The sequence below is a fragment of the Desmodus rotundus genome, chromosome 7, assembly GCF_022682495.2.
Source record: "Desmodus rotundus isolate HL8 chromosome 7, HLdesRot8A.1, whole genome shotgun sequence".
In the NCBI taxonomy this organism is placed as follows: Eukaryota; Metazoa; Chordata; class Mammalia; order Chiroptera; family Phyllostomidae; genus Desmodus; species Desmodus rotundus.
Window position 1 is genome coordinate 92,937,617 of NC_071393.1, and position 22,902 is coordinate 92,960,518.

Sequence of the window (22,902 nt, forward strand, 5' to 3'; positions counted from 1 at the left end):
ACATCATAATTAAAATGGCAAATTTCCAAGACAAAGAGAGGATCTTAAAGGCAGCAAGGGAGAAAAAGGAAGTAACATACAAGGGAGCCCCGATAAGGTTAGCAACTGACTTCTCAATGGAAACGCTCCAAGCCAGAAGAGAATGGCAAAAAATATTCCAAGTAATGAGAACCAGAGGCCTCCAACCAAGACTACTTTACCCAGCAAGGCTCTCAATCAAGATAGAAGACCAAATAAAGAGCTTCCCAGACAAAAGAAGTCTAAAAGAATACAGCTCCACCAAACCAGCTCTGCAAGAGATGCTAAAGGGACTGCTTTAAGGAAAGGAAGGAAAAGAGAAAGACAGAGGAACACAGGTAGGAAATAATGGCAATGAATAACTACCTATCGATAATAACCTTAAATGTAAATGGATTAAATGCTCCAATCAAAAGACATAGAACAGCTGAATGGATAAGAAAACATGACCCACACATATGCTGCCTACAAGAAACCCATCTCAGGACAAAAGACTTACACAGACTGAAAGTGAAGGGCTGGAAACAAATTTTCCAAGCAAACGGACAGGAAAAAAAAGCAGGGGTAGCAATACTCATATCAGACAAAATAGACTTCCAAAGAAGGGCCATAAAGAGAGACCCAGAAGGTCACTTCATAATACTCAAAGGAAGAATCCACCAAGAAGACATAAACATTGTAAATATATATGCACCCAACATAGGAGCACCCAAATACATAAAGAAAATATTGGAGGATTTCAAGAAAGATATTGACAGCAACACAATTATAGTAGGGGATTTTAACACCCCACTATCAAAAATGGACAGGTCTTCCAAACAAAAGATCAACAAAGATATTGTGTCACTTAACAATACCTTAGAGGAAATGGACTTAACTGATATATACAGAGCTTTTCATCCCAAAGAAGCAAAATACACGTTCTTTTCAAGTGTCCATGGAACTTTTTCAAAGATAGACCACATGATAGGACACAAAGCAAGCCTCAACAAATTCAAGAAAATTGAAATCATATCAAGCATCTTCTCTGACCACAAGGGTCTGAAACTAGAAACCAACGCCAAGGGTAAAAACCCAAAACACTCAAAAGCATGGAGACTGAATAGCATGCTATTAAACAATGAATGGGTCAAGAACGAGATTAGGGAAGAAATCAAAAACTTCCTGGAAACAAATGAAAATGAACTCACAACAACCCAAAACCTATGGGACACAGCAAAGGCAGTCCTGAGAGGGAAGTTCATAGCAATACAGGCCTACCTTAAGAAGTTAGAAACAGTTCAAACAAACAACCTAACCCTACGCCTACAAGAACTGGAGGAACAACAACAAAGACAGCCCAGAGCAAGCAGAAGGAAGGAAATAACCAAGATCAGAGCAGAACTAAATGACATAGAGACTAAAAGCACAATTGTAAGGATCAATGAATCCAGGAGCTGGTTCTTTGAAAAGATCAACAAAATCGACAAGCCTTTAAGTAGGCTCATCAAAAAGAAAAGAGAGAGGATCCAAATAAACAGAATTAGAAATGAAAGTGGAGAGATTACAACTGATACCACAGAAATACAAAGGATCGTAAGAAATTACTATGAAGACCTGTATGCTAAGAAATTTGAAAACCTAGATGAAATGGACACATTTCTAGAAAAATATAATCTTCCAAAACTGAATGAAGAAGAAGCAGAAAACCTGAACAGACCAATATCAGCAAAGGAAATTGAAGCAGTCATCAAGAAACTCCCATCACACAAAAGCCCTGGACCAGATGGTTTCACAGGAGATTTCTACAAAGCATTTAAGGAAGAACTAACCCCTATCCTTCACAGACTATTCGAAAAAATCCAAACTGATGGAAGACTCCCAAACTCTTTTTATGAAGCCAACATCATCCTAATCCCAAAACCAGATAAAGACACAACGAAGAAAGAAAACTTCAGGCCAATATCGCTGATGAACATAGACGCTAAAATTCTCAACAAAATATTAGCAAACCGCATCCAGCAATATATTAAAAAGATCATCCACCATGACCAAGTGGGATTCATCCCAGGGATGCAAGGATGGTACAATATTCGCAAATCAATAAACATAATACATCACATCAACAACAGCAAAGACAAAAATCACATGATCATATCAATAGATGCGGAAAAAGCGTTCGATAAGATACAGCACCCATTTCTGATAAAAACACTCAGCAAAGTGGGAATAAAGGGAGCAGTCCTCAACATAATTAAGGCCATATATGAGAGACCTACAGCCAACATCACACTCAATGGACAAAAACTTAGAGCTTTCCCACTAAGATCAGGAACTAGACAAGGATGCCCTCTCTCACCACTCCTATTCAACATAGTATTGGAAGTCCTAGCCACAGCAATCAGACAAGAAAAAGCAATAAAAGGCATCCAAATTGGAAAGGAGGAAATGAAACTGTCACTGTTTGCAGACGACATGATAGTGTACATGGAAAACCCTATAGACTCCACTCAAAAACTACTCGACCTAATAAATGAATTTGGCAAAACAGCTGGATACAGAGTCAATACCCAGAAATCAAAGGCATTCCTGTACACCAGCAACGAAACTGCAGAAACAGAAATCAGGAAAAAAATCCCATTCGATATAGCAACAAGAAAAATAAAGTACCTAGGAATAAACCTAACCAAGGAGGTAAAAGACCTGTACTCAGAAAACTACACAACACTGAAGAAAGAAATTAAGGAAGATACAAACAAATGGAAGCATGTACCATGTTCATGGATTGGAAGAATCAACATTATCAAAATGGCCATACTACCCAAAGCAATTTATAGATTTAATGCAATCCCTATTAGAGTACCCATGACATATTTCACAGATATAGAACAAACATTGCAGAAATTCATATGGAACCATAAACGACCTCAAATAGCTGCAGCAATTTTGAGAAAGAAAAACAAAGCAGGAGGGATCACAATACCTGATATCAAACTGTATTACAAGGCCACTGTAATCAAAACAGCCTGGTACTGGCATAAAAACAGGCACATAGACCAATGGAACAGAATAGAGAGCCCAGAAATAAACTCAAGTCTATACGATCAATTAATATTTGACAAAGGAGGCAGGAGCATAAAATGGAGCAAAAACAGCCTCTTCAACAGATGGTGTTGGGAGATCTGGACAGCTACGTGCAAAAAAATGAAACTCGATCACCAACTTACGCCATACACGAAAATAAACTCAAGATGGATAAAAGACTTAAATATAAGCCGTAACACCATAAAAGTCCTTGAGGAAAACATTGGCAGGAAAATCTCAGACATTCCACGCAGCAACATCCTCACAGACACATCCCCTAAAGCAAGGGACATAAAGGAAAGAATAAACAAATGGGACCTCATCAAAATAAAAAGCTTCTGCATGGCTAAAGAAAACAGCACCAAATTACAAAGAGTACCAACAGTATGGGAAAACATATTTGCCAACGATACCTCAGACAAGGGCCTGATCTCCAAAATATATAAAGAACTCACTCGACTCCACTCCAGGAAGACAAACAACCCAATTAAAAAATGGGCAAAGGACTTGAACAGACACTTCTCCAAGGAAGACATACAGAGGGCCCAGAGACATATGAAAAGATGCTCAGCATCACTAGCCATCAGAGAGATGCAAATTAAAACCATAATGAGGTATCATCTCACACCAGTCAGAATGGCCAACATAAACAAATCCACAAACAAATGTTGGAGAGGATGTGGAGAAAAGGGAACCCTTGTGCACTGTTGGTGGGAATGCAGACTGGTGAGGCCACTGTGGAAAACAATATGGAATTTCCTCAGAAAACTAAAAATGGAACTGCCCTTTGACCCAGCAATTCCGCTGCTGGGATTATACCCTAAGAACACTGAAACACCAATCCAAAAGAATCTGTGCACCCCAATGTTCATAGCAGCACAATTTACAATAGCCAAGTACTGGAAGCAACCGAAGTGCCCATCAGCAAACGAGTGGATCCAAAAACTATGGTATATTTACACAATGGAATTCTACGCAGCAGAGAGAAAGAAGGAGCTTATACCCTTTGCAACAGCATGGATGGAACTGGAGAGCATTATGCTAAGTGAAATAAGCCAGGAAGTGAGAGACAAGTACCATATGATCTCACCTTTAACTGGAACATAAGCAATAGAAGAAAAAAGCAAACAAAATATAACCAGAGACATTGAAGTTAAGAACAATCTAACAATAGCCAGGGCGGGGGTGGGGGGGTGGGGGCGGGGATAGTGGGAAGAGGGTATTACAGGAACTACTATAAAGGACACATGGACAAAACCAAGGGGGAGGGTGGAGAGGGGGGAGGGAGGTGGGTTCACCTGGGGTGGGGTAGAGGGATGGGGAGAAAAGGCATACAACTGTAATTGCATAACAATAAAAAAAATTAAAAAAAAAAAAAAAAAAAGAAAGAAACCTGGCCCCTTGTCCTGAGAATGTCCCTACCTCACTAAAGCCGTTCCAGCGGCACCTGCACCTTCTTGGTTCCCCTTGGAAAATGATGGCAGGAACATGGATACTAGACCAATGGGTGGCTGTTTGTTTACACATCCATGCCTTACACACCTGACTATGAAGATAGAACCTTTAATGAAGTACCTGCCAGGCTGCAGAATTCTATCACAGCAACAATAATAATTGCTATTTGTGAGGCATCCGCTCTACAACAGATCCCAACGTACCTCATCTCTCATCTTCACAGTACCCACCAATATGCCCATTTTCCAGGCGGAAGCTCAAGGAGGTTAAAATCCTTACCCAGAGTCTCATGACTCATAAGCACTCAAGCCAGAACTCCAGGCCAGGTTTGTCTGACTCGAACAGCTGGGTGCGTGCCCGCAGTGAACTGTGGCTCCTTGAGTTCATGATGCCCAAGAGTTCATTCCCACACCACAGCCCATGGCCAAGGGGCTCAGGCCTGTCCCCTCTCCCATCTCAAGACATGTGCTACTTCTGAGAGGTGCTGCTCTGGCAGAATGGCCTGAGCCCAGGGCCCCCAGCATTCCCTGGAGAGAGTAGGCCCAGCCGCCCTCAAGGGCTCTCCCTGCCCTCTCCCAGGTGCCTCCGTGGAGTCCCATCCCCAGCAGATGGAAGAGGGCAGACAGGGAGCGGAGGGAAGCTCAGGCATCCCCGGCAGCTCTCTGGGGTCTCTCCCTCACCTGAATGGCCATTGTTGGTCAGCGTAAATTGCTCATGGGCAGACACGTTGTAGCCTTGGAACTTAAGGGGCACAAGGTTGTCGTCATACTGGAGGATGTCACTGTGCAGGTCTATTGGGGACTGCATCAGGCCCCCGCAGAATGGGTAGTTCTTGGGCCAGCTCTTCTCCCCATCAGGACCTGGAAGGAGAGATTTAAGCCCAAGATTTAATCCGTGTTCCACTAACTTTTTTCCTCACCTTCCAACTCTGTATTCGATACAATTCCTCCTTTCCTTAATCCACAGAGGTGTATTTTTCAAGGCCCAGAGATCTCAGCCTACAGAACCAGGTCCAGAAAATGCCTCAAGACCACTTGCTCTTAAAGCCAAGTGGGGAGAGAAGGCCTAGAGCAGCCCCAGGCCAGGGGCTGGGGCCCGCCGAGCGCTGCTCGAGTTCGTGCGTAGTTCACACTACGCACACTTCACACTGTGACACCGACACAGTGCCCACCCTCTCCACATGAAGGCCTGCTGACTGGCAGCCTCTTCACCTACTCCGAGCAGGATTGCTCTGGGCCTAGGGCCCAGGTCGAACACAGCACGGGAGCCACTGCTGGCCTAGGCTTGCGTTCTAGTGGGGAAGGGTTTAATGAATCCGCTGGGGTGCCCCAAGTTGGAAAAATCGGTGTCTGAGTGACTACAGCTCCAGGAGGGTCTTTGAGGCTAACGGAGTTACAGGTATGATCTCCTAGCGAGGAAGCCCTTGAGAACATGACTCTACGCTCGTCTAGAGTAAGTACAGAACCCAATCTGATAGGAACACCTGAAAAATACCAAGTAATTGTAGGCCTGGAATCATGGCGCCAAGTGCAGGGTTCACACTGAGAAAGGGTATGACAAGACTACAAACTAATTATTACAATGTAACTGACAAACTGCCGGTGAGGAGGGGCAGACTTAAAAAATAAGTCCTCAGGCTTCTTGGTAACTACCAGGTAATAGTCCTTCTGCTGGAAATGAAAACAATCCAATCTCACATTCAGATAAACTTTCCTACTCTCACAGGGAAAAGCCTATAAAGAATGTAAAGCTATGTTTAAAAGATTATCTCCCATGGTAATTAAACAGATTTTCAGGCTGAGGTTTCTCCAGAGAAGCAAATCATTGGCAAGTCTCAGCTGGTTCCAGTCGAACGTGGTGCCTGTGGGCTCTCCCGGGGTTGCCGCCTGGGGCCCAGTTCATCAGTATTTCAGCACAAGGAAGGGTGTTGACCCCAGCAGAGGAGGAAGGACCCCCAGGGTCTGGGAACCGTCCATAGACGAGAGCACCATCTCACAAGTGTGCCCACTGGCCACAGAATCCCAATCCCCTGCACCCCGTCTCTAACCAGGGGACCTCATCTGAGAGCAGGGAGAGTCCGAAGTAAAACTTGGTGCCCACGTTCATGTAAAGTGCTGAGGAGTTGGTCCTGGGTCTGGGCACACACAGTAGAACCCCACTAGTTTTTCAGGCTGCCCACCTCTGGATAGACCTTCCCAGAAATGTCAGAGCCCAGAGGGACTTCAGAATCTCCAGTCCAGCCTTCCACTGGACCCCGGTGTTCTCACTTGCACACCTCACTCTCCACCGAGCTCTACTGTTCTTCTATCCAGGGCCTCAAAGCCTGGGCTCAAGGCAGCTCAGCTACACCCAGAGGTGATGGGGGAGAAGGCCTGGAGACACCAAAGCCATCACTCCAGGGGCAAACTGGAGGAAGGCAGTCCTTCAGCTGAGGGCTAAACCAAATTCTTCAGGAACAGGAGGGAGCAGAGATGACGCAACCCTGAGGTACCATGCGAACCCTGAGGGCCAGGAAGAGGCACGTGAGGTGGGTGGCAAGCCCTTCAGGGTGAGGCTGCCGGACACTTCTCTGCTCACTGGGCCCACAGTTGAGGCGGCAGAAGCTGCCAGACAGGTGTGAATGGGAATCCTCAGGAAATGAAGAGGCACGCACGCATGACTACAGGGAACTAGGTCACAGAGAAAGCGTGTCAGGGATAACTAAACCAAGAGCTGCTTGGGGACTGGGACGGCTCATTGTCATCTCTGGGAACCCTTCTTGTGATCGGGGTCACACACACAGCAGGCATTTAGGAAGCATTTCCCCAGAGAATGAAAGACTCCAGAGAACAGAGAGCTTGGGGAAAAGGTGGTTAAGAAGACTAAATGGTAATGGGGGAAAATACAATTAAAAGATTTAAAAAATAAATAAAAGCATTTGCTACATACAAAACACCTTTTTTATTTGCTCTAAATACTCCTTCTTGGATGGTAGGCGGAATTAGGCATTTGGAGACAGGAAAGACCAAGGTTAAAACAGGCAACACAGTCTGTGGAGGCAGAAGCTCCCAGGAGAGAGAAGCAGCTCTGCTGGACCAGGAGAGCCCAGGGAACGGGACCGGCACCGGCTGTGCCACCACCTCAGCGCCCATGAGCTGGTCACACTCCCCGCCCTAATCTCCTTTTCCTCTGCACGAACGGGAGGACTGGACAGTGTGTTCCAGAATGTCCCTCTGGCTCTCGGGCTCTGAGATTTATGAAGATTACTAGAACTAAGTGCCTTCACCCTCTGATTCAGGCGAGTCTGAACGAGTTGGAGAGGGTTGCTCATGCCCAGGCAGCTCCGGTGTGACAAGGACCAGCTATGGGAATGAGGGCACAGGGCACTGCCGCTCCTGGGGCTGGCTGGAGAGGGGCAGCATCTGCATCAGGAACCTGCCGTGGGCCTGGGCTGCCGTCCACAGGGGGCACTCGTCCTTGAGCGCCCGTCACAGGCCCTTAGGTAAGAAGGTCTGAAAGCCTTTTCTATTCCTCCTGCAGCTGCTGATGCGTCTGCATTATTGTTGTTGCAATTGTTTTACTAGCCTCGGTCCTTACAACTCTACAGTGTCAGCAAAACAGGAATTGCCCCACTTAATAGACAAAAAATTGAGATTAACCAATTTGCCCAAAGTCAGACTTTAGTAACAGAGTTACCTCACCTGAGTCACAGGACTTCCATGCCCTTCTGTTTCAATATTTACCCAGGAGATTTTGTGCACCTGTCTCCTCCCTTTCCTGTGTTCTCTTTAAAGGCAGGAATCGTGTCTCATCCATCCCTGCTCTGTCCACAGTGCCTGGCCCAGAGCAGGCCCTCACATGTTTACTGAGCTGGATTCTCATGCTGATTTTGTGCTGGTTTGTCCCCAGGGAAGCACACACCTATATTAATCCACTAGCCTCCCACTTCCCGCTACAAGTTTTTTCCCTCATTAAAGAAAAGTATCACAAAACGAACAAGCAAGCAAAATATAACCAGAGACATTGAAATAAAGAACAAACAGATAGTAACCAGAGGGGTGGGGAAGGGAGATAATGGGGGAAAGAAGGGGAAGGGTCACCAAGGAACATGTATGACGGACCCATAGACAAAGCCAAAGGAGGGAAGGATGCAGGGTGGGAGGTGGGGGTAGGTGAGGTGGGGGAAAGTGTTGTCGGGAAAATGGAAACAACTGTATTTGAACAACAATAAAAAAAAATGATTAAAATGAAAAAAAAAAAAGAAAAGAAAAACGGTGTTACTCAAGTTCCAAATTGACCCTCCTAGCTTTCTCGTTCACAGGCATGAGGATTTGTTCTGTCTGGGAGCACTCATTGAAAAAGAAATCTGGTCACTGTCCTGTAGCCTGGGAGGGGGCCTCCCAACTGCGGGGCTTCGTGGCAGTTCATAGGACCCTCCACCAGCTTGTGATGGCTGGTGTCCCTTTCGTGCACGGCTGGGGACATTGTCAGAGAGCAGCCTCCCTCTTGGTGGTTTGTAAGTGAGAAAGGTGCCATGTGGCTGGGCACCAAAATAACCAGTATCGGGGTTACTTTTTTGTCCCCAGATTGCCACCACAGTCAACTACAGTGGTGGCACTGTAGTGAGCAGAGGCACTGACAGCCTTTGTTCCAAATGTCGTCTTTCTGTGCTGGCCTTCCCCTGCCCTCCCCAGCCAGTCCTTGTTCAGACGCACAGCTCCACGTCTACACCCCTCACAGGGCTGTTTCTCCGGGCCTGCCTCCCAGCCCTGCGCTCTCCACATCACACACACCAGATCGAGACATTTCACTGCTGGAAGCTCTTCAGCGGCCCCTCGGGCCCCCAGGATTGGCCTCGTCGCTGGCAGCTGTGGCTCATGCTGCAGTTTTTCAGCTGGGTCTCAGCGTTGACACTCGTGCCCTGTGCTCCGCTGCCAGAGACCACCCCAGGGACTGGCTCTCCCAGAAGAAGGACTTATTTCCAGCTACCAAAAATGTGACTTTTCTCTTGAGTTTTGACTTTGCCTCTTCAGCTGGCTGGACTCTTTCCACGATCATGATAAAGGAGATCATGTGAATCTCCCAGTTTGTTTTCCCACAAAAACGCAAAGCATCAATTCTTTCCAGTGAATGAAGTTTTCTGCTTTAGGCAAAACAGAAGTGGACCGAATTTCTGTTTTGAAATGTAACAAGAGATCAACGTAGCACAGCTCAAAATGCCTCTTGTGATTTCTGATTGAAATTGAGAGTTGTGAGGCCCAGGGTGAGACTTGCATTACTCAAGGACCAGAAGTTTTTCAAGGGAAATTTCACATGTCTACCACAGTAGAGAGAAGAGCAAAATGAACCCCACATCCCCCCACCAGCTTCAACAACTAACAATTCACATCCGGCTCCATCTACCTGCACCCACTCTCCCCTGTCCCAGGATAACTCTGAAAGAAACCCAAGTATGTGCCATCTGTACATCAGTATGTCTCTCCAAACAGAAGGACTCAACTATAACACCATTAGCACACTTAAAAAGTAAACAGTTCTTTAACATTATGGAATCCAGGCAGAATTGAAACATTTCCAACTGTAACTTTTTAATGGTTTATTTGTAAAATCCAGATTCCAATACGGTCCTCATATGGCAGTCAATTGGTGTGTTATGGCCTAGAGCCCAACTTCGTGGGGCAATGCCTCATCAGAGAACAATTGGACCCTCTCTTCCAAGACTCAGAATCCCAGGGCCAGGCTGGCTCTGCCCATTCTTTGCTCTCATTTGGCCATGGAGTCAAGTTTCTATCATCACCACCACCACCACCTCCACCACCCACGTCAGGCCCTCGCCTATCACACTGCAAAGGCCACCTGCAGGGTCCCTGCCTCAGCCTTTCCTGTTAGCTGCCATGCTCCTTTCTTATAATCAGGTTTAACCAGGTGTAGCTTTGCTCCTTGGTACCGCCCCATCCCTCCGCTCCCTTTGTCTGTAGCGCACCCTGCCCTGCCACAATAAGAAAAAGCGGAACCAGAGCTGTCTCTCAGAGCCTAAAATGCCTGCACCTGTCAAGGCCTTCAGAGGCCCTCCCCAGCCAGTCCCTGTGGTCAGGCCAGCCCTCCCGTCCTCAGAACAAGCTGTGCCCACCAGCCTTCACAATGTTCTCATGCGAAAAATTGGCATAAAATGCCTCCTTCCCTCTTCGGCCCTCCAAATCTCGTCCACTCCTCCAAGTCCAGCTCCAGTCCCGCCTGAGCCACTCCCGTGCTGTCTCAGCCTGCAATGGTACACGGACTTGAGTTGTCCTTCCACCTGGTTCGCCCAGGACCGTTGTCTCCAGACCAGAGCATAACCCTGCCCCAGACTAGAACTCCAAGCCTACAACTTTCAAAGACCTTTTGAAGACTGGAATTTTTGTCACATCTCTCCACCATGTCTGAACACAATGGCACTTACTAAACACTTCACAAATTGAGATTTGAGAGGTTTCTTAAGCTCATGACAGAAATGTAGCCATAAAGGGATGAGAGAAGAGTGTGCGGGGCGTTACAGGAAGATGAAGCTACCAGGGAAACTCGGGGTTTTAACGGAGACGTCTGAGCACGTTCCCCTGCAGAGGGAAAGAGCAGTGGAGAAGGAAGGTGGATCTGGAGACAGAGGAGCTCCTCAATGGAGTGTGGCCCTGAGATGGTGCTAGGGGGAGGGTCCCGCCAGCAGAGGTAGAAATTACTCTGGGCTGAAGGGGGCACTCATGAATGTTTGCTGAATGGATCAGACCGGAACACTGCCACCTTCCTGGAAAGGAAACCCACAGAGCGAAACCCCAGTCAGGAGCCCTGGGACTCAGCGGGCCTGCCGCAGCGACCAGAGAGCAGCAGCGTGGCTGTGGGGAGACGAGGGGCTAAGCATTTTACCCTCTGAGGTGTACGCAGCCAGAGTACACCAACGAGCCTAAAAGTGTCTGTGCGGTATTTAAAAACTGAACTTATATTTGGCTACCAATATACCTGTGTCTTGTTTTAAAATTTCATTACATAAGATTTCAAAGCAGATACAAAAGTAGAGTATGGTATAATAGCCCCATGTACCCATCTATTCACGACTGGTTCCGTTCCATCCCCCCACCCCACCCATTTCCCCTCCAGTGGATTCCTTTGGAAAAAAAATCTGTAGACGCTTATATATAACTAAAGAAAAGGACTCTTAAAAAATAACCACAGTACCATTTTCACATCTAAAAACTATTAACAATAATTTCTTTTTGTCATCAAATATCCACTGAGTGTTCACCTTTCCCCAGTGTCCCCCCAATTTATTTAAGTCTGTTTGAGTCAGGGTCCAAACAAGGCCCATGTATCGGGACTGGTAACACGTCTCTGAAGTGTCTTTTTTCCTTAGGTCCCCTTTCACCTCTCTCCAACATGGGTGTATTTACTCTGTATGTATGTGTGTGTACACAGACGCAATACCGCCGTGGGCAAATAACTAACAGAAGTAAATGAAGGGTGATTTCATTGTTTTATAACTTTTTTGCAGACATGATATAGGGGTAAGTGAAAATTTGTAGAAATTTATTTTCAACTATAGTTGACATACTAGTTTCAGGTAGTAAAAATGTCTGTGGGCCGATTCAGTTCTTATGCACCTGGTACGTGACACATTGTACCATTGTAACATATGACGATGCAAGCACACAGAGCTCCTGGGAAGACAAGCGCCGTGTAATTACTGGTGCAGTTTGATTGCTGTTTCTCACCGATCACTCTTTCTCACTGACTGCATCCTATTCGCTCAAGAATAAAAATGATAGTGAAAATAAAAATTTTCATTTTTATTCATTTGTAGCTTGAACTCTATTGGTAAGTCTGAGCCAAAAGAAATTAGTGCATTCATTATTATCCTGTTTTGAGGTTTGCCTCCGGACCCAAGTCGGGTCTCCCTGCTGCCCCCCGACATTGCTTGGCGGCCATGCCCCTCGAGGGAGAGCCCCCCGTGTCTGTGTACACACTGCAAGCTGCAGCCTGGGGCTGGGGCCAGGCCCAGCCACCGGCTCCAGGGCCTGATGCTGTGGACTGGCCACCAAAACACAGCCAGGTCAGAACTGCCCCGAAAGATGAAACTGCACAAGATTTACACATTCTGGGTGTTGGCAGGCCTTTAGTCAAAACTTCAGTAAAATAAAATCTTTTGGTCAGCCTCCACAATCTGAGAGGGGGATCTGGCTTAGTAAAAGGGCACCTCGTCCCGGCACGTATGTTTGTATGAAAGTGATCACAGATTATGTCTCAAATTCAAAACATATCTAATACAACAGATTGTACTTGCAATAAAAATGAGCATTCAAATGCTGAGTGAAGGAGCACATCGTTTAACACCCTCCTTGGAGTGCTATTTAATCTTGAAGGCGATTTATTCACTTCTTCAGTAAACGTGACCATGTGCCAGACACTGCATGGGGTGTTAGAGACACAAGGAGAACACGACAGACCCGATCTCTGTCCTCACAGAGCGTACAGTCCAGCAGAAGAGACTGATAATAAACTACAAATAAGCCAACCAATACGTAAATAAAATAATGTAGTCTGCAATGGTGCAGACAGGCTTCTCAGAGGAGGTGCCATTAAAATCGAGGCTTAAAGGATGGAATTGAGCCACGAGCAAACCCTGAGAGAGGGCAGAGCAAGCTCGGAGGCCCTGGGGCAGCAGAGAGCGTGTGTGCTTGTATGTGTGTGATAAAGACTCAGAAAGCCCCTGGGATTCATCCGGCTTCCCTTTGGCCAGGCTGGGCACTGCCCTGCCACCAGGCTGAGCAGGAATCGTTCAGCATGTGCTCGTGTAACCTCCTCCGAGTGTTAGGTTCTCCTTACAGAGGGCTGGTCCCCACTGCTCTCTGGGGGTCAACCATGAGTCATGGTCTTGCAGCCAGAGCCACAGAAAGCAAGGCTAAGCTGCAGGACCCCATTCAGAGGGGAAGGCAGCCTCTCTAAACCCGTTCCATACCATACCTCCTCAGGATGTTGTTGGGATGCAGAGGCCACATTTTCAAAATAGATTTAACATATTCTTTATAGCTCCTGAAGTTCACTTCTGAAGTTGATTAAAAGATACACAGGTTCTCTTAAAAGTCCAGTGGGTCTGGCCTGTCAGTAGTATGAGTCCCCAGAGCATCCGCCTTGGCTGGGTCCCAGGTTCCCTGCAGAAGGCCACGTTCTGCTGACTCTGCCTGTTTTCCTGCCGGCCCAGGGGAGAACCTGGCCATAAAGCCTGTGATCCTGCCCAGAAAGGAAGGAAGCTAGGCTGGCAGGGATGTAGGTTAATGATTGATGGATGAGGTCTTATGATTTCATTATAAACAAACAGAGGCAAGGTATCAAACTGCTGTTGAAGCTCTTCCTCTGTACTGTTACAAATGAATCAGAGCCAGGTCAGCGAGCAAGGGCTAGAGAGTCAGGGCTACTTACTACTATAAAGCTGCGAGCAGAACGGTCACAGCAGGCCCATCCTTCATCCTTGGGTTTTATGTAGGTCAATACAAATAGGAAAGTTTTCTAAAGATTCAAGCCAAACCTATCAAACTTGTCTCTTTCTTATTTCAGTTTTTGTTTGGGTCAGCTTGAGAGGGAGGACTGAGGCTGGGGCTGGGTAAAGTCCTGCTAAGCCCCTCTTGGCATCATTTCCGGTTTAGCCGCAGTGGTGGAGGCCAGTCTGCAGGTGGGGGGTGAGAAGATGTGTGCTGCAGGACTGAGGCTGCCAGCTTAGCTCTGCCAGCCCTTGGGCAGTCCTTCCCCTCCACTGTGGCCTATCTGGGGGGCCCTCCCTCTCCACTAATCCGTCTGCAGTGTTGCTGGGGTGGAGGGGCAGGGGAGGTAACAGGGAATGGGGTGAAGAATAGGGGACTCTGTCAGGTTCCTTCTGGAGGGAAGGCTCTTATAGGGAGGAAGGTGGGGGTTGCAGGCTGCCAAAGGTAAATGGGGGACCACTGTTTGTTTCTGCTCCCCTGTCTCTGTCCCCCTCTTAGGGAGTGCTCACTGTGGACAAGCCGCCCACCCCGTGGACTTCTCTGGGCCCGCTTTCACTGCCACCCTTGTCACAGCAGTGCTGAGCTGCGGGCATTCTCCCAGCACACCACGCTGCTTCCTGCCTCCAGCTCCCCACAGTGCCCACTCCCTGCCCCTCTCACCGGGGAGGCAGGACAGAGGGTTTCCCCATCCTCGGCACTCCTGTAGAAAGAGCCCTTTGCATCTCGCTTGCCTAGCAGCCTCTACACTTATCAAAATAATATTTTATATCTCTCTACCCCAGTAGACCAACCGCTCTCAAAGTGTAGTCCCTGGAGGCATCATCATCATCACCACCTGAGAATGTGTTGGGAATGCAGATTCTTGGGCCCCACCCCAGACCTGCGAATCAGACTCGAGAGGTGACGCCAGGCATCTGTCCTTGAACAAGCCCACCAGGTGGTTCTGATGTGTGATGAAGGTTCAGAACCCCTGCTCGGCTCTCAGCTCATCCGCCATGTATCCCTGCCTCCTGCCCCAGAGCCTGGCCCATCGAAGTGCTCGGCAAATGGTCCTGGAGCAGCGATGCACCACTGGTACGTCAGACAGGGTTCTAGTGGTAGGAGCCTGACCTCAAGAGTGAAAACCAGCCAGGCCGGTCACCCATCGGGGTGAATACATGGTATTCCCTCAGATCTCCTCAGACTCATTCACAGAAGAATCACGGGGGGTGTGAAAGCACTCACCCACCGTGGAGCCGGACATCCAGCTCTACCCTTAAAAAGACTATTACTCATTGTTGACCGTGAGGAACAGAACTTCCCTTTTTAGACCTGTTTTCTTGACTCACTTCATTAATCTTTTCTATTGTGGTAAAATATAAATAACAATACTTACTATTTTAACCATTTTAAGTGAATTCACTGGCATTAAGTACCTTCACATTGTTGGGCAACCAGCACCACTATCTATTTCCAGAACTTTCTCCGTTAGCCCAGACATGTGTTCCTGGTGGGAGTGTAAAGTGAGACAGCCACTGTGAAAAAGTTTGGTGGCTCCTCAAAAAGTTATACACACAATTATCATGTGATTCAGCAATTCCACTAGGTACAGACTCAGAGGTATTGAAAGTAGGGAATTATTCACATTAGCCAAAAGGCAGAAATAATTTAAGTGCCCATAGCCACATTCATAGATAAACAAAATGTCATATATGCACACAATGGAATATTATTTAGCTGTAAAAAAGCTCATCTCAGTTTGATGCAGAAGATCTTTTCCAAGATTCTAACCCACCAGATGTAGAGGAGAGCCGAGGTAAGTCTCTCTATTTTTACAGCCCAAAACCAAACTCGCGCTGGATGCTCAGTAAACACTCACTGGGTGAGGAAAACTTTCTGTGATTTTTGGTCTAGACTCTGAACAGTGGTTGTCAAACTCGAGTGTGCACCAGAGTCCTAGGACGGCTTGCTGGGCCGCACCCTCGGAGAGCCCGAGCCAGCAGGTTTTGGGTGGAGCCCCAGAATCTGCATTTCTAACAAGTTCCCAGGTGATGCTGATGCTGCTGGTCTGGGGACCACGCATTGAGAACCACTGGTCTAGAGCAGTTTCTCACCCCTGGGTGCACCCTGGAATCTCTAAAAGCTTCCAGCGTTGCTCCTGGCCCAGCCTGAGATCTGGTTTAATTGGTCTTAGGTGGGGTCCAGATACAGAAGGCTTTACACAGTGTCCAGGTGATTCCAATGTGCAGCCCCAGTGCAGAGGGGCCCTTGTCCTCTCATCTGCAGCCTTACGGTTGGAGCCAGGACTTTTTACTCTCCAGTGTCAGGTAAGGTTGCTTTATAAAAAGAATTACAGTCAACCTTTGAACACCCTGGGTGTTAGGGGCACCGGCATGCCCTCCTGGACCCTCCCTTGCAGTTGAAAATTCTTGCATGACTTTTAACTCCCCAAAACTTCAGTCATCCCTCAGTATCCTCAGGAGACTGGTTCCAGAACACCCCCTTCCCCATACCAAAATCCACAGGCTCAAGTCCCTCAAACAAGAAGGCGGAGCACAAGGTATACCCTCAGCCATTCACATCCCTGGATTCCCAGCCGTGGATGGAAAACACCGCTGTGACCTGCAGTTGATTGAATCTGTGGGTTCAGAGTCAAGGATGCTTACATAGCAAATTGTCTTGGAAGATAGAGTGTCTCCTGCCAGGGCAGAGAGCCGATTTGTTTCCTGTCCAGTAAATAATGCCTCCTTTGGGGGCAAAGGCTGGGCAGATTTGCCAAGTGCCCCCTTTAAAAGATTGGGGTCTCCTCAGCCATACGCTGAGCAGTTTGCATGTGTAGGTGGCAGCCACCTGGCCCACGTTACACCGCCCTGTGAAACTGGGGCTTGGGAGACGGGCACAAGTGTCGCGCTGCCCCTCTTGTGAGCACAGCAGTTCCTCGAATGACACCATTTTGTTCAAAGTCGTTTTAACCTTGATGAAAGGCTGCAGGAACTCAACTCTCGTTCATAGCAATTGGCCAATGGTAAAATTGGTTTTGTTACACGTCAGCACTGAGGACTTAACTGTATTCAACTGTCCTTTGCCTCTCACTCTGGAGTCTCGTGTCTTTGCCAGCACCCAGGAAACCATGGCAGGCTGACTTGCTAGTCTACATGGAGTCTTAGACACCCTGCGCCCCCAGGATTTGACAGGCGGAGGGGGGTGGGTCATGAGGGTCTTGGGGGCTGCACTGCAGGCCTTGAGATTAATCCTGGGGGCCCGAGGGGCCGCTGAAGAGCTTCCAGCAGTGAAATGTCTCGATCTGGTGTGTGTGATGTGGAGAGCGCAGGGCTGGGAGGCAGGCCCGGATAAACAGCCCTGTGAGGGGTATAGCGGTGGAGCTGTGTGTCTGAACAAGGACTGGCTGGGGAGGGCAGGGGAAGGCCAGCACAGAAAGATGACATTTGGAACAAAGGCTGTCAGTGCCTCTGCTCACACACGACGAATCCCGTGACCCAGGGACACCCGTCTCCCAACCCACAGCTCGGACACTCGGCGGCGGCCACCCTGACTCTCTGTGCCCATGCTCTCTCCTGCTTTTGGGACTCCTGTTGCCTGTGTGGGGTGCCGTTCCGTCCCCATCATGTACATGCGTGGAACACACACACTCCCCTCCCCCTGCTGGCTTCTTTCTCTTCCAAGAGTTGGCTTCTCAGGCAGGCCTGGTGCTACCCTTGCCCCCGAGTTGAGGCTTTTTGTCCCCACTCTGTGTCCACAGAACCCGTGTACATTATCATAGTGCTTAGTTTGCTCCATTGTGATCACCTGTTTACATGTCTGCTAGCCCCTCAACCGCCAGCCCACTGAAGGCAAGCGCTGTGTCGCTGATCCCCACTGACCAGCCCACAGTGGGAATCATTAAGGGCTGGTCCGCAGAATAAGTGAGTCAGTGAACGAACTGTTATTTCAAAGTTGATGGCAGTTTCTTCCTGTCACTTGAGGTGCAGTAGGATGTCAAAACTGATGAAATTGGAAAACTGGCCTGGAATCAGAGGCAGGGCAGGCTGGGGTTCATAAGCATTTTCTACGTCCTGGGGGAAGGACTAGAAAGGGACCTTGGGGAGGTGCTACCCACGTGGTGGGAAGGAGCACTTGGCTAAGTCGTCTTAGTTACGCAGACCTGAGGCAGCTAACCTACCCAGTGCTTCTGCAGAAGCACAACCCAGCTGTAAACTGCCGGGGCTTCAGGCTGAGATGCTAAGCATTTTGTTTAGCCAGCCAGTGATACGGACTGGGTGCATCTTTAACAGGTCTGTGCCCTTGCAAAGAATGGTGTCTTTCTAAATGTCGTCCGGGACTGGGATGTGTTGCCCCCGTGACGTTACTTCAGACTAAGCCAGTGGTTCTTCACAGGAATGCTCTGGCCCCAGACATTTTGCTGCTGGCATCTAGAGCATAGTGGCCAGGGACACTTCTAAACACCCTACAAGGCACAGGATAGCCCCCCACAACAAAGAATTATCCTGCCCAGAACGTCCATAGTGCACAGGTTGAGAAGGCCTGGACTAGACTATTGTGATGGCGTTGTCTGGACCCGTGGAAGGAAGGGCCAGAACGCTCACTCGGGAGGAGGTTCTTTTCGAGGGAATTGGGTCCTCGGGAAAGGGGCCTGGCCTCAGGGAAGAGGAAACACAGTCAGAAGGACTCCAGGCCAGGAGAGTGAGGCTACCGCCCCGCAGCACGATGGCAGGGGGCCCCTGGAAAAGGGACGGCTGTGCCCTCCGGGAGCAGTGATGACAGAGATACCTTTTGTGGCCTTTCCTTTTAGGCTGTAATCGCCTCGTGTCATTCCAGGACCTCATCCAAATTTTGTTAGACTCCAAGTCCTAATGAGTCGTCGGGTTTGTCTAACCTACAATTTAGTGAGCGCTCGCTACGCTCCGTGCAGCCTTCTGTGTCAGAGGCTGGTAGCACTTTCTGCAAACGGCCAGAGGGCAAATATTTTAGGCTGCGGGGGCTGTGCATTCTCTGCTGCTGTAGTGCAGAAGCTGCCATAGCCACTATGCGAGCAGATGAGCACCGCTGCGTTTCGAGAAAACTTTATTTACAAAAAAGATGGGAGACTAGATTTGGCCCATGGGCCATAGTTTGCCAACCCCCATTCTATATTCTTAACATGTACTAATTAATTTGATCTGCATACCAACCCCATGACATACGTACTATGTTCTCAGTAGATGCGGTGACTGAGGCACAGAGGGTGAGTAACATGCCCAAAGTCACCCTCCTGTAAGTGGCAGGGGTGGGCTCTGACCCCAACAGCTCACATCCCCACCACGGCAGGCTTTGGAGGGTCCAGAGCCCGGGCAGCAGCAGTGGCTATAAGGTGATGAGAGGTGACCAGCCAATAAGCCCTGGGGAATGGCCCAGAGCTAGAGGGGACAAGCAGCTATGGAGGGATGTGTGACCTTATAAACATCCCCTGGGAAGTCTAGAAATAACAACAACAAAAAAAGGGTGTCTGAGAAGAAGACGCTAACTTTCTGCAGTTACCCAGGGTTGGCACCTGAACTAAAGTGAGGGCTAACTGGCCCCTAAACCAATTGACCTGCTGTTGACTCAGTTCTTTACCTGTCCGCTTGGGCCATGAGAAAGTTCTTTCTGATATCTAACCTATAGCACTCTTGCTGTTATTTAAAGATACTGCCTCCGTTTTCCCTCATAGGGAGAAAACTTGCTTTTTGATGGTTCTTCTCCAGGCTGTCTCCTTTCCAGAGAGACATGAAATGCAGCGAGAAGGCCAAGCAGTGGGAAGGTCATAAAAGGCAGAGGGAAGAGGGCTCTGGAGCTATCTGACAGAGCTGCCAATCACAGCTCTGCTACCTGCAAGCTGTGTGGCTTTGAACACTCCTCTCAGGTTCCCTGAGCTCCACCTACAAAACGAAAGTGGCAGTAGCCGCCTCCCAGGGCTGCGGCAGGGAGTACAGGTGGTAGCATGAGATCCTCGTGGGGGGTTGCGGACGGGCTTCCAGGACACGCTGCTTCCCAGGACTTTTCAAACTACATGGTTTCAACTCTTCATATTTCGCTTAGAGGCCGTTCCCAACCTTTAAGAGCAAGTTCCCCGGTCGCCTCACCAGAAAACAAACCCAGGGTTCCTTGGGTCTCCTTTCACTCCTGAGGAGAAATGCGTGGGGACGTGGCATTCTGTTCTAGACTGGCTTCCCCTCTGAAACCCTACCACCCAGGCCAAGGGCCGCCTTCTCCCTGAGGCCTTCTCCGACTCCCAGAGCCAAAAATAAACAGAGAAATAAACGATTCTTTCCTCATCCACTCAAGAAGTGTCACCTGAGACCGCCCCCCCCCCCCCCAGGGCTGCTCTCTGGGTCTCTCCCCCAGCAACCCTTGTGGGGAGGGTGCCACACCCCCCACGCTGGGCATTATGTCCTCCTTCTGGGGAACTCTCCACGAGTCTAGAGATGGCCCCTGGTCCCCCTGGAGGCCCTAGAACACGGCCCTGCTTGCAGCGGGCTCTCACTCAAAAACCACCATCGAGGGAGACAATTCCCCAGCGATAATTTAGCAAGTTAGCCTCAGCCGGAAAGCCGGCACTGGGTCCTACCCCAAGAGGCACCTGTGCATTGTGAGGCGGGCATGAGCATCGAGTGCCCGCAGTTCTCTTTTTCCAGGGCAGACGTCCTTGCACAGTCAGTCTTACTGGCACGCTCAGTTTTATTCAACACTGGACATTCCCTACTTCTTCATCCTTGTGATGGACAAGTTTCATCATTACACTTGTAACAAGTTTCTCTAGAGCTGGGGAGATTCTTAGGGAGCTGCCAAAAGGAAGCACAGAGGAGTCACATTAAGATTTCCCCTCGCTGCGCTCCAGGCAGTGAGATATAACTCAGAAAGCCCCTGAGAGACTCGCTCCAAGGTATTGGTGCAGGAGATGGAGGTGTGAGTGTGCAAGGGGGTACAGACTCCTGTAAGAATGTAGATCCCCACTTGAACACGGATGTGGGCATGCACACGTGCGTGCCTGTGTGTGTGACCTTCCTGAATGACCTGAAACACTGAGCACGGAGCCACGTGTTCCTCTTCATTCCGTCTTCGCAGCGGGGCTCTGCCTTGCGTTGTGCCGCACTGACAGGGTATCTGCTCACTACCTGCTACCCGCTGCCCTGCCGTCCCGCCCACTCACGTGGCTCCGCTTCTCTGGCATGCTTCCTCACATGTCTGTCCCTACAACCTGTTCTCCCTTCTAACACTGATCTTTCCGATTCGCATCCCCAGCTCCTTCAGCTGTCCGTCCTCTTCCTGAGAATCCGAAAAGGGTATTGATTCAGGGTGGTCCCTACAGGAATCCTGACATCTCTCCCAGCTGTGTCATGACAGTAATGATGACCGGATTCTACTGATTGTTTCACCCTCGCACCCACACTAGTCTTGGATCTGCATTTCCCACGGTTGTGTTGTAAGGAAAGGTATCAAGTGTTTTTTGTCAAGAGGCATTAAGCCCATCATGTTTTCTTTAACCACTAAGCCTCTTATCCCGATGCGGGGAAGAAAAGCAAGTTAATTGGCATAATTTGTTTCTGGCAAATCTGTGTTATTGCTTTAAAAAAAAAGAATGCATTTCTTCAATGGCTTTTGCACAGCCTTGTGATATGTAGTGCAGGGCATGCGATGATTGGCATGACACAAATATTTGCCAAGTGCCCGGGAAAGCCCATGAGATCAGAGTCGTGGGACACCGTCTGCAGTCCCGATGTTGGCTCGGCTCCTCATGATCTGTTTGCACCGCCTGACAACCCTGAGTTTCCATTGTTTCATTTATAAGTTGGGGTGGGAGCTTGGCGACATCAGCACTCCCTACCCCGGGGTGCCACCTAGGCACTAACGTCAGTCTGATTGATTCTTCTGAATGCTTTGTGAAGCCCAGCAGAGCCGGGCACTCATCCTCAATCAGGCCGCACTGGCCAAGTACACGTTAGGTGTCTGCATTTCCAGATGAACTAGACCAACAGGTCAGGGCCCCCACTGCCAGGCCCTTTGTTCAGATCCCTCACCCCTTCTCCCACATCCTTCTGGTCTCCCTTCCTCCAGTGTTTCACACTCAATCCACTCTCCACCCTGCCGCCAGGATGATCCCTCTACAATGCTCATCTGATCACCTCAGTTTTCTACTTAGAACACTGCAGCTGTCCCCTGCTGCCTCCAGAATGAGGTCCCAACTCCTCAGCCTGACCATGAGCCCCTCGCACTGTGGCCCTGGCCCATCTCCCCAGCACCTTCCCTGCTTGGTAATCCCCGGGATGTACCCCACTGAGGTCGTCACCGCAGAGTATGTCCCTTTGCCCAAATGCCCTTTCATCCCTTCCCTGTGCCTGGCTGGCTCTTGTGTGTCCTCCAGTTGGAGGCCTCAGCTTGGACATCGCCTCCACCAGGGAGCCTTCTCTAGTCATTCCTGAAAACACTAGGTGAGGTCTCCCTCTTCCGTGCTTCATCTCCCTGTATTGTGAGGCCCTGACCAATTTACCGTCTCCTAACAGATTCTCAGGCCCACAGGGTAGGGGCCATACCTTATTCATCATTTCCTTAGCATCTAGCCCAACACGTGGCACTTAGTATTTACTCAATAAATATCTGTGGGATGAATGTGAGCCAGTTATTTTGGGATAATTGAAAACTGGTTAATTTTTATATGTCTTGATTAATAATAAATGGGGAAAATTAACTATTTCATTCCTATATTACTTTGTAAAAACAAATCTTTTAAAAATTAGTATTTATAAATAGGCAGAATAAAAGAGGGATAAAAATGTAAGGTGCCACTTCTAGAAAAAAGTTCCTGAAATCTATTTGTTCTAATATTTTGGCTCAGGATCAGGAAACACACCCATAAACTGGAGGAGCGCTG

The 22,902-nt window shown here is 48.6% G+C and overlaps 2 protein-coding genes across 4 annotated transcripts in view; one reads left to right on the plus strand and one right to left on the minus strand.

Annotated features, from left to right (window-relative positions):
- APH1B (aph-1 homolog B, gamma-secretase subunit) overlaps positions 1–15,384 on the plus strand; it is a 69,065-nt gene extending 53,681 nt beyond the window's left edge. The window contains exon 7 of the mRNA XM_053927705.2: positions 14,801–15,384. The gene's annotated coding sequence lies outside the window, so the exon portion shown is untranslated. The remainder of the gene's footprint in view (positions 1–14,800) is intronic.
- Positions 1–22,902, minus strand: part of CA12 (carbonic anhydrase 12) — a 59,001-nt gene that overhangs the window by 21,897 nt on the left and 14,202 nt on the right. For all 3 annotated transcript variants that reach the window (XM_053927701.2, XM_024567430.3, XM_053927702.2), the window contains exon 3: positions 5,217–5,396. In XM_053927701.2, coding sequence (XP_053783676.1) covers positions 5,217–5,396 — 180 coding nt within the window. The remainder of the gene's footprint in view (positions 1–5,216; positions 5,397–22,902) is intronic.